At 41.6% G+C, this 12,133-nt stretch overlaps 1 protein-coding gene across 1 annotated transcript in view; it reads right to left on the reverse strand.

Moving 5' to 3' along the window:
• HSD17B12 (hydroxysteroid 17-beta dehydrogenase 12) overlaps window positions 1-12,133 on the reverse strand; it is a 55,052-nt gene that overhangs the window by 13,257 nt on the left and 29,662 nt on the right. Inside the window, exons 4-7 of the mRNA XM_053387629.1 lie at window positions 11,050-11,160; window positions 7,317-7,381; window positions 6,237-6,281; window positions 4,261-4,295 (exon numbers count right to left, since the gene is read on the reverse strand). Coding sequence (XP_053243604.1) covers window positions 4,261-4,295; window positions 6,237-6,281; window positions 7,317-7,381; window positions 11,050-11,160 — 256 coding nt within the window. The remainder of the gene's footprint in view (window positions 1-4,260; window positions 4,296-6,236; window positions 6,282-7,316; window positions 7,382-11,049; window positions 11,161-12,133) is intronic.

Raw genomic sequence — 12,133 nt, forward strand, 5'->3', positions numbered from 1 at the left:
GGACAGATTGAACTATCTTATCAAGGTCTCCAGTACTCATAACCAATAATAGCTCTGCTTTGTGGAATTAAGTTTCAGCTTGTTAACCTATATTCACCCTGCACTGACTCTAGACACTGGTTCATCACCTCCACCACTTCTCTGAGATCAGACAATGGAATCAAGAGGAAAAGTTGTGTGTCATCTGTATCCTGGTGACATCTCAGCTCAAAAACGCCAGATGATTTCATCCAAAGATATAATAATAATAATAATAATAATAATAATAATAATAATAATAATAATAATAATTATTATTATTTATACCCCACCCATCTGGCTGGGTCCCCCCAGCCACTCTGGGCGGCTTCCAACAAAACACTAAAGTACAATAACCTATTAAACATTAAAAGCTTCCCTAAACAGGGCTGCCTTTAGATGTCTTCTAAAAGTTTGGTAGTTATTTTTCTCTTTGACATCTGGTGGGAGGGCGCCACTACCGAGAAGGCCCTCTGCCTGGATCCCTGTAACTTGGCTTCTCGCAGTGAGGGAACCGCCAGAAGGCCCTCGGTGCTGGACCTCAGTGTCCGGGCAGAACGATGGAGGTGGAGATGCTCCTTCAGGTATACTGGATCGAGGCCGTTTAGGGCTTTAAAGATCAGCACCAACACTTTGAATTGTGCTCGGAAACGTATTGGGAACCAGTGTAGGTCTTTCAAGACCGGTGTTATATGGTCTCGGCGGCCACTCCCAGTCACCAGTCTAGCTGCCACATTCTGGATTAATTGTAGTTTCCGGGTCACCTTCAAAGGTAGCCCCACATAGAGCGCATTGCAGTAGTCCAAGTGAGAGATAACCAGAGCATACACCACTCTGGCGAGACAGTCTGTGGGCAGGTAGGGTCTCAGCCTGCGTACCAGGTGGAGCTGATAAACAGCTGCTCTGGCCACAGAATTGACCTGTGCCTCCATGGACAGAATGACTCCCAGGCTGCGCACCTGGTCCTTCAGGGGCACAGTTACCCCATTCAGGACCAGGGAGTCTTCCACACCTGCCCGCCTCCTGTCCCCCCAAAACAGTACTTCTGTCTTGTCAGGATTCAGCCTCAATCTGTTAGCCGCCATCCATCCTCCAACCGCCTCCAGACACTCACAGGATCTTCACCGCCTTCATTGGTTCCAATTTGAAAGAGAGGTAGAGCTGGGTATCAACCGCATACTGATGAACACCCAGCCCAAACCCCCTGATGATCTCTCCCAGCGGCTGCATGTAGATGTTGAAAAGCATGGGGGAGAGGACAGAACCCTGAGGCACCCCACAAGTGAGAGCCCAGGGGTCTGAACACTCATCCCCCACCACCACTTTCTGAACACGGCCCAGGAGGAAGGAGCGGATTTGATGTAAATACTCAAAAGCACGAGGGACAAAATGGAACTTTGTGGTACACCATAGGTCAAAGCCCAAAGAGTAAGACAGCGGTCTCCAATCACCACTTTCTGAGTACAGACATGGTAATGGTAATGGAACTGCTGGAAGAATGGTATCACATACACTCATCCCAGCAAGATGGCCCAGAAGCATATAACAGGTGATAGTTCTGAAAACTACTGACAGATCCAAAAGAAACAGCAGGCTGGCACTTCAGGTAATGATAAAGCGGGATATCAAATCCAAACTCCTCTCCTTCTTCTTCTTCTTCTTCTTCTTCTTCTTCTTCTTCTTCTTCCCTTGCCCATCTCCCAGATATGTTATCCACCACAGCTGTTTGTGCCAAAACAAGGCCTAAAACCAGCCTAGAACAGATCCAAATAATTGGTTTTATTCAGAAAACTCTGGAGTGGAGATGCAACTGCATATTTGAACCTGTAGCTAAAAAATATGAAAGACTGGATACAAAACTATAGTTAATAACATGGCCTTTCACCACCCAGAAGAGTTCCTCTGGACAACAATGAGCAAATGCAATGGTGGCAGAGGTAAGAGTCTTTACAATCATCACAACCCCAGAGTTGCCTACTTCCAACTCTTCCTGGTCATCCTAAACTCCGGAGAAGGATAGTGTGCCATCACCCACAGGGAGTGAACAGATGATCTCCACTGTATTATGCTCACGAACTAGAGCAAGTGGTATGGCAGGATTTGTTGTTGTTGTTGTTTAGTCGTTTAGTCGTGTCCGACTCTTCGTGACCCCATGGACCAGAGCACGCCAGGCACTCCTGTCTTCCACTGCCTCCCGCAGTTCAGACTCATGTTTGTAGTTGTAAATAGTTCAGCTGGAATACCATCACTTCCACTGGGCTTGTTATTTGCAGTGCTTTCTAAGGCCCATTTGACTTCACTCTCCAGGATGTCTGGCTCAAGGTCAGCAACTACACTACCTGGGGTATACGAGACATCCATTTCTTTCTGGTATAATTCCTCTGTGTATTCTTGCCACCTCTTCTTGATGTCTTCTGCTTCTGTTAGGTCCTTTCCACTTTTGTCCTTTATTATGGAAATCTTTGTACGAAATGTTCCTTTCATATCTCCAATTTTCTTGAACAGATCTCATTTTTGACCACCTCCAACTTACCCAGGTTCATGGTTCTTACATTCCAGGTTCCTATGCAATATTTTTCTTTACAGCATTGGACTTTCCTTTCGCTTTCAGGCATATCCGCAACTGGGCGTCCTTTCGGCTTTGGCCCAGCCGCTTCATCAGCTCTGGATCTACTTGTACTTGCCCTCCGCTCTTCCCCAGTAGCATGTTGGACGCCTTCCGACCTGAGGGGCTCATCTTCCAGCGTCATAACTTTTATATGCCTGTTGTCTTTGTCCATGGAGTTTTCTTGGCAGGGATACTGGAGTGGCTTGCCGGTTCCTCCTCCAGGTGGATCACGTTTGGTCAAAACTCTCCACTATGACCTGTTCATCTTGGGTGCCCTGCTCGGCATAGTTCATAGCTTCTCTGAGTTCTTCAAGCCCCTTCGCCATGGCAAGGCAGTGATCCATGAAGGGGATGGCAGGATTAATTGGATGCTAAAGACTACTACGGTCTCAGAGAAGTTCTGAGCAAGTCTGAGATATGTGAGGAACACATATAAGAGGAAATTTATAAAAGGGAATTGAACTGTCTGCATCAACATTGTTACGGTTGAAGTCAAGAAATTCAGAAGCTTGTGAAATATACATTAGCAATTATTTGATCTCTAGACTGAGTCACCGCAAGTCAGTAAAAGTGGGTGGGCAGAATTCTTATGGAGGCAAGCGGGAACTCTACCAAGAATGAAGAGATTGGAATAGATCACCTGCAGCGAGACTAGTTTTCCAGCTACCTTAGTTTGTGTCTCCACTGAGCAAGAGGGAATTGATTCCTGCAGAAGAGGGGTGGGAAACCTATGGCTCTCGAGATGCTGCTGACCTCCCATCTCCCATCACTCAGCTAGCATGACCAGTCATCCGAGATGACGTGATCAATAGCTCGGTAACATCTGGAATACCACACATTCCCTTCTGCGATAGAACAATCCTGAAAGGATGGAAGACCATTTGTAATGTTGAACAAGACACAGTGCTGAAAATGACACTTATACCAGTCTGAAGCAGGATGAGGAAGATACCAATGGCAGGGTGTCTTTTTGCATCCAATCTTTCTTTCTAATTCATGTGGGAGGAATGGAGGAAGTGGGGAGTTTTATACTTTCAGAAGGACTATCTGCGTCGTGCAGCAGTCAAGTGACTGGGAAACCCCAACACAAGCTCTATAGGACTCAGTGTGATAGCCTTACAGGCAGGAAGCATTACAGGAGACAAGCACCAAAAGGTTGTATATATTACAGCACCATGTTATTCCAGGAGCTTCCTGCTTTTGTTTGCACACTTCCCTCAATCTGCCACCTGCAATACAACTAGAGCTTATTCTCTATACCCATTTTGCTTCTCGTGCCTCTCAGAAATGGCTTTAAAAAGGTTATTCCCGGGAACATCCCAGTAACCACAGCCACCCCCACAGAACTGCAGGTTGTTGAGTTCACACCGATGAGTCAGAAGGGTTTTTTAAAATTCCATTTTAAAAGAAATCACCACAACAGTGAAGGGGAAAGGGAAAATAAAAAAGGGAATCAAGTGGAGATAGGCTTCCACGTCTGATGATTCATGCACCCAGAACCATGACTCACACGGCATTACTTTGCCACTGAAACATGGAGGCCAGGCTGATTAGTCATAGTAATGAATTTTTCAAAGAAAGGATTCTCCCCTATAAATAATGATGACTGTCTGGATAGTATTTGTGTGACTCACCTTTCCAGCATGCTGGGCAGCACCAATCGTGTCATCTGAAAAAATAAATAAGAAACAAAAACCTGGTGATTGAGTGGGATGCAGACACCAGATTGAGGGAAGCCTCTCTGCCTCCTCATAAAGAAACCGACACCTCTTCACCTCAAAATAGTCTAGGAGAATTGAAGGCCTTCATTTGTGGAAGCAGCATATTTTTATTCTATTGGTGTCACTTGGTTCTTGCACAAAGCATGTGCAGTGAATCAGATGAACTCATTTGTACTTGTTACAGCACACACCGGTAGTCTGCTCTTCTTTCTTGTTTGTACTGCTACAGCACCACTGATTATAGGCTTCTAAATACCATCTTGGTGAAATTACAGTCAAATACCTCATAATACTGATTCTAGGCACTGATTTCTGGTAGACGTACAAGAATTCTAGTTACGCCACCACCATACCACAAAGTTCAAATGATGGCATAAGGACAGTGGAAGCTTTGTAAGGATTATCATGAAGTTTGTATGGTACTGTGATTTAAGGTAGAAAGAGAAATAGATGCTCTTTTGGCTCCATTCTACCTTAGATTCTATGATTCTTCTTAATAGGCACCAACCAATTCTAAAATCCAGCATCACAGTATGCTAAAGTGTGAGAACAGGACAAGCAATCCACAATACGGCCTCTATCATCATCTTTAATGGCTGTGGGCCATGGCCAAATCTTGCTGACATGAACTGAAGTGGTCTGGCTACAATGCTTCTTTTTAATGGATTGCACCAGGTCAAAACAAATCATTGGTGTCATAATTGAAGCAGAATGGGGACAGCCATTTTGTACACATTTTGCATAATGTCCTATCCTACACAATTCCTTTGCCAAGAGATGGCCTTGGAGGATGCAGATGTCCTGGGTCCGTCACGGAGTAAATTGGTGACTTTTGCTGAGTCACACTCATCATAATGTGTAAAGCGGGAATGAAAAATGACCTATGCCAGACAGAAGTTGCAACAATGTACAAACTTGTATAGCAATTTACATTTTGGGAGCGCTATTCCTAATGTCATCTTTTATAATTGCTATGATAACTTCTTCTTTTGAAAAAGTTGTCATCTCTATACCATTGTATTTGGAGATAGATGAAAGGATAACCATGCAAACATAACAGAAACAGGGGACCTTGGAGAATTAAATCCAAGCTAAATATGACAAATATAAAGGTATTTCCTGCTTTTATTAACTATCACTTACAGTCTTTCAGTTAAGCATTTTCATGTGGTAATGGGACAAACCATGTAATCATAGTGATTGCAAGGGCAATCAAGAGCTCATGACCACTTCATATGCAGTGTCCACCTGAAACATCTCAGAAAGGCCACATGCTTGAAGCTCTTTGAATACAAGAACAGTCAGTAGATGTGAGCATTTGCACTGGTGTGATGTGCTTATGTGAATCAGTGGGGCTCCTTCCCCAACATCATATTCTATGGAGGCGGGGGAGATGCCAGGAATAGTGCTTTAGAAATTATCACTAATTTTCAGAACTCCAAGATTATTTTAAAAATGAGCATTGTGGGTAACAAAAGAATAGTTTTGGACCAGAGCAGGCTACAGAGAGCAAAATGCTCTCTGGTGGATTCCCTCTGATGAACCCTGATGGGCAGGCAGCAGTAACACTCTGAGTGTACCATTGCTTACAGCCACCACTGATGTTTCCCTATAGTGTCCCAGAGCATTCTGAGAGAGAAAGTTGTGTTATTATCAGCTGCAGAGTCACTTCCAGAGGCTACTAAAGAAAACAGACTTATGTGGAAGCTATTGCTCCAGGCAAGCAATTGTAACAACCTGACAAAACAGGAGTGTGAAACTGCACCTACAATGGGCAGACTGCATGGATGAATACGATATTTATGACAAACAACTGAATTACTTGATACTGACAAATAGAAAAAGGTGCCATATCCTCTCCCCCCACATCTACACAAGGTGGCACTTACCTTGCACACAGATATGATATTAATATTCACCAGCTTGTCAATTGTCTATAAGAAAAAAAACCCAATGAAAAACGGCACTATAGCAGGATACCATAAATTCCTGATTTAAACAAAAACGGCAGCAATTGAGATGTATGACGTGCTTATTTACTTAAGTCAGATGAAGAAGCAGTTGTTAAATTTTAAAAATAACACAAAAGTTTCGCACTATCACATCAGCTATACTCAATACAGAACACTTCACAGGTATGCAGAATAAGTACCTTTGCTCTGGTAATAAATGCTATTGAATAACTTACACTGTTTCATGTGATAAGGAAGAGAACTGGACAAGAGATTGTGACAGAGATGCTCCTTAGCTTCATAATTTCTTGGCTGATAATACAAATCTCAGCAAACTCTGATTTACCTGAGTGGCTAGAAATAAACCTGTATTTTCTCAAGTTTTGAGAAAATATTTTGGCTTATTGCTAGTCAAACCAAGGCAAGGAAAACCCAAGTGGGTGGAAATAGGTTTTATCAACTTGATAGCATGGTGCAGTAAAACCCATTCAGCACTATGGTTAACCCAGAATTGCTCACTTATGTGAAATGCATGGCACTAATATTCCAAATTTTATAAGCAGTTAAAACAGTCAAGATAATTTAAACATGAAGTAGTTGCAAAACACTAAATCGGTCAATTTTTGGTCTTAGTGACTAGCATGGTAGCCTCAACTGTTGATTCCTCTGTATCAAAATAAATACCTTAATAAAATTGAGAGGAAACCTGCCTAACCACCTTAAGAAAAAGATATGCAAAAGTAAGTTTAACTTAAAGCCATCTTATCAGTATTTAGGAGATGGGACTGGGTTGTGACAACAACCTAAATCCTTGTATTTGGATTACATGATCACTGTGAACCTCAATTTTAGTATTCAATTATTTATGAGACTGCATAGAAAACTCTGTTCTTTTTGCTAACATATTCTACCTTATTTTTATCATGTTTATAGAAATACATCCAAAGTTGTGCTTATTTTTTTACAAGTCTATCTTAAAAATTTAAAAGAGGGGCAAGAGTAGAAGACAATACTTACTTTATCTACGTCTGGAATGTCAAGGAAGAATTCAGGATAAGTATATGACATACCCACATTATTTACTGCGGGGAAAATAGAAGGAAAAGTTCACACAAGGTATTACATTCTGAAATGAAATGTGTACATCACTATATTCAGCTTTTAAATAATCTGAATTCACTTGATGCCTAGACTCTCAATTCCTGGTGGGAAAACTCTTGATACTTCAGATTATAAATTCATCTGAGTTTCTTACAATATCAACAACGTGGACACAGAAGATCACTGAACAACGGCAAAGGAGAGGCAACATAACTTATTCCAGGGGTCAGCAAGGTTTATCTTGCCTGGGCCGGATCAGTCCCACTGAGATCCCTCCATGGGCCGGATTGTGTGAGTGCCCGCGATTTTTGGCATCTACGCAGATGCGATTTTCGGCGCCATGGAAATGAGTCCCCGCGCAGCGCTGGTTTAACGCAGTGCACAAGCGGGTAGCTTGGTTCGGGGGGTGGCTCGTGGGCCGGTCAAACGATCTCCATGGGTCACTTCCAGCCCATGGGCCTTAGGTTGCTGACCCCTAACTTATTCTGTTAAAGGCAACTCCAGTATGCTGGTGACATACTTCTGCATAACATCTGAATCAGGAGGGGCTGTGAAAGCTTTTAATTGGTGTCTAGATGCAGTGATGGACTGGATAAGGGCCAATAAACTGTGTTTGAATCTGGAAAGACAGATGCTAAAGAGGACTCAGAAACTTCAACTGGTCCAAAATGCAACAGCCAGATTACTGGCTGGGGTTCGATTTAGAACTTATATAATCCCTATTTTAGATAAGCTGCATTGGCTACCAGACATTTTGGAACCCATTTCAAGGTGCTCATTTTAGTATTCAAAAACCCTAAACAACTTATGTTCCAAATATCTCAAAGACTACCTCCTTCCCTACAGGCCCTCTTGGATGTTGAGCAGGAAATGGGCCCTTCTTGGTAATTCCAGTGCCCTCAGAGGTTCAGGATGGCGGTGGCTCAGGAGAGGGAAGGAATTCTATGTGGCTAAGTTGTGGAATTCCCCACAGAGATGAATCTATTTTATAGTTATTATATAGTTCCCATTGAATGCTGAAGATGCACCTTTGGCACTCAAGATAAATATTTTCAGCACCCACCCTACTCCTGTGAGTGCAATTTTTTAGAATGTTTTTATGATGGAGGGTAAGAGATTTAAATATTAATAATAATAGGCTGTCAGAAGAGTTGATCTCTACTTTTTTTGCAAAATTTTCTTCATAGAATACCTTTATCTCTGTTTTGCCTTTTTGTATGCATTATGTCCAATGCCAATAAACTTTCCACTTGACACTTACAAGGATACCAAGCGATAGTTTATTTCATTATCAGCAATTAACATTCCAAGTTTCTGTTCATAAACTGTATCACAGCATCCACTGTGATTCTGTTCATTAGAAATGACTGCGGAAGAGTAGGTATTTATGACACAGTGAGTCATTTTGGGAAGAAAGTAACCTGCAAAGGGACAGTATTCTTACATCAGTCCCAAGTCAGATCATCATCAGTACATTAGATGGCAGTATAAACCAACACACCACACTAGTTCTTTGAAAACCGTTCATAAAGAATTTTGGGAGGTAGATGAAGAGGTAGAGTGAAAGAATAATGCAGGAGAAACCTCATTAATGGCTTTCCCATTACATTAAGCATTCTATGTTTTCAGCAACAATTACTAGCTTTTTGAATAGGTTTGCTTGCTCCTGTGCTATTTCGAGGTACATTATACACAGATTCAACAAATGAAAGCATTCAATAAAGCTGTTTTCATACCCTTCATATCTGTGAAATTGTACCCCTCCTTCCACCCCCAATCAATTGGCAGCATATGAAATTTACTGAGCATTGTTTAAATCTAATTTTTCAATGGAACAATATAGTGTCCTCAAGTTTTATTATCAGACTTACTGCTTACACTAATGTAGACACTCCAATTTATCAGGGAAAACCTCCCATCATCTCCCAAAGTGCAGAGAGAATTGGGAAAATCTAAATTAATTTTAACTGCTAGTGTGAGCTTCTCTTGCTTCGTTTACTGGTGCTTTGTTCCTAAATTCAATATGCATAAACTGTCTGACAGTATGGCATAGGATCACTCCATGTGGCGTTGCACTTAACTTTGTGTGGAGCAACTGAAATCTGATCTGGTCTGCTATGGCTTCCATTTGCCATGAGTTAAGTGGGGGACCAGTTTGGGCATTGCAGGAGAAAGTTGCATGGTATGAATACAATGAATCGCTCAGAAAAAGAGTCTTATGAATACATATCCTCAAAGAGGAGATCCTGCATTTGGTGAGTCCTGGTTTAAGCTGATAATCCTACTGAATTGAAAGTATCCCCCAAACAGTTGCCATTTGCTCCTGGCATGTTCTCACACTGTAGGTGGGCAAGTTAATCTTTAATGATCTCAGAGCAACATGCAGAGCATTATCCCATTTTAATGTCACTATGACATAGGCTGGGCTGAGAAGAAGTGTCTTGGAAGTAGTCCAAGTCTAGAACTCCAGTCAATATGGCATAGCCACTTTCCAACATATTACAATGAACTATTTAAGTATCCAAATGTCAGCAAAACAGATGAATGGAAGATATGGAAATTGATTTCAGCTAGTGTAAGCAGGGCACTTCTCACTTCAGGGACCTTGTGGTGGCAGGGCAGAAACAGATCAAGGGAAGAGGAATACCAACTTATTTTTCCCCAGTCTTTCCTCCAGTTGGTGAACAATATAATCTAGTTTGCTGTTCCTCAGTAATATCATTTCTGCAGTTGCAGTCTCCAATGCAACAAATTAATAACTGAATCTGGGATCACCTATATTTGATCATACTCTGCAAAATGCTTCATTTCCAGAAGCAAAAATCTAGCCTATAACACGGAGTGAATACGTGGATCCAGATTTACATATATTCTACCACTCATTCAACCACTGGATAACTCAGTTGGTTTTAGAGCATGGTGCTGATAATACCAAGGTCACAGGTTCGATCCCCCTATGGGATTCCTGCACTGCAGGAGGTTAGACTAGATGATCCTCGGTGTCCCTTTCCAGTTCTAAAATTCTATGATTCTATGATATACTCTAGTCAGAAAGGAGATGCAACACATTACCGGAATTCAAATGTATCTGAAGAGATTTCCTTAATATGGCTCAGAATAAAGAGTGCAAGACAAGCAGGAGCCTGAACAATAAGAAAGACTTCTATGAAAGTCCTCCAATCCTAAAGGAATCATCTAACCCACTAAACAAGAATACTAATCTCTAACTGAGGAGGTGAAAAAATGTCTGGGGCCTAGACTCTATATTATTAGCCATATTTAAGCAATCACACATGCAGTAGAAGGCAGGGGCAAAATGGAAGAGGTTAAGCTTTGAAGCTGCTTTAGCCTCAATACTTGAACTTCACCATGCTGGAAAATACAAGAAAACTACTACAAAGGTATCTAGATAGATGTCTGAAGCATGAAGGACATAAGAGAAGAGGTGACCTTTTTCGTAGGATAAGCTACTCTTGATAACAGTGTAAATTCTTCCACTTCTGAACAACTGTTTTATGAAGCACAGAGGCTTCAAAGTTTATTCCAAAATGACTTGTTGCTATGAACTGAGTAATTTTATCTACTTTCCTTGGGAGCAAAGATTCCAAGAACACAGCAAATAACATGGAAATAAGAGTAAGATACAAACCTAGGACACCAATCTCGAGACCTTCCAGGCCTGCTTTTATGTTTCTGTAAATAGATTCACGCTCTTCAAAGTCAGCAGGAATGGTTTTCGTTTCCACCTTGAACCGCTCTCCTGAAACAAAGCACACACACAAATATAAGCATGGATTCTTTTACAACAAACATGGAAAACTTTAAAATCCCAATGCAAACCTCTTCTGTTAAGTCCTAATGGGTCAAATAAACTAATCATCAACACATGGCATGCATTTAAAGTTGTTCTTACCAGAATGAAACTACCAGTCTTTTGCCATTAAGACCAATTTTAAATGATCCATCAGACATACTGGTCCAAACAAAGTTCCAACATAAGCATCCTTGTGAAGGAATAATATACTGCATAGATTTGTCATTTGTGTTAAAAACACTGTTCAATGGCAGCAAAATATTCAGCTGCTTCGGACACTGAAAGTAGTTTCCTAGTGTTTGTTAGTGACAGGGATAAGAGCATGTCACTCTTAAGTATGTTCACATAATCCAAAGCTCCTCCAAACAACATGGCTTAAGCATTCTGAGGGACTTAAGTGTATGTAAGGAGAGATCCAACACATTGTTACAGAAAGCGGTACCTTATTGCAGTCATTTCAACTTGGGGCGGATCAAAAATGTTAAGTGTTGATTACAGAAACTGCTTGCAAGAAGGTGCAACCTTATTTGGGGGACATACTGCATCGTATGCCAAATCTTCCATACAACTGCAGTCTTATGCAGAGCTAAGACATATCGCATAGAAAAGCTTTATGCATGGGGTGGATTTTTTTTTTTTAATGTTAAGGGCCGCATTCCCTTGGAAGTAATCTGTCAAGAGCTGCGTGCTGGCGATAGACTGAGTCAAAGTCATAAATGGGAAAGACCATCCTTTTTCTCTCCCAGCCCCCACCACTCAGCAAAGTCTGAACTAAGGGCTTCCTCCTTTTTCTATCACTCCACCCATTTCAACTCTTTCCTCCACCTGCTCAGTTTCTCTGGCCCCTCACACCCCCATGAAATTTGTTAGTAACTTTATCTTGTCCAAGGCAACCCAAAGAGACTTAGAACCAAACAAA

Source organism: Podarcis raffonei, chromosome 1 (genome assembly GCF_027172205.1).
Source record: "Podarcis raffonei isolate rPodRaf1 chromosome 1, rPodRaf1.pri, whole genome shotgun sequence".
Classification (NCBI taxonomy): domain Eukaryota; kingdom Metazoa; phylum Chordata; class Lepidosauria; order Squamata; family Lacertidae; genus Podarcis; species Podarcis raffonei.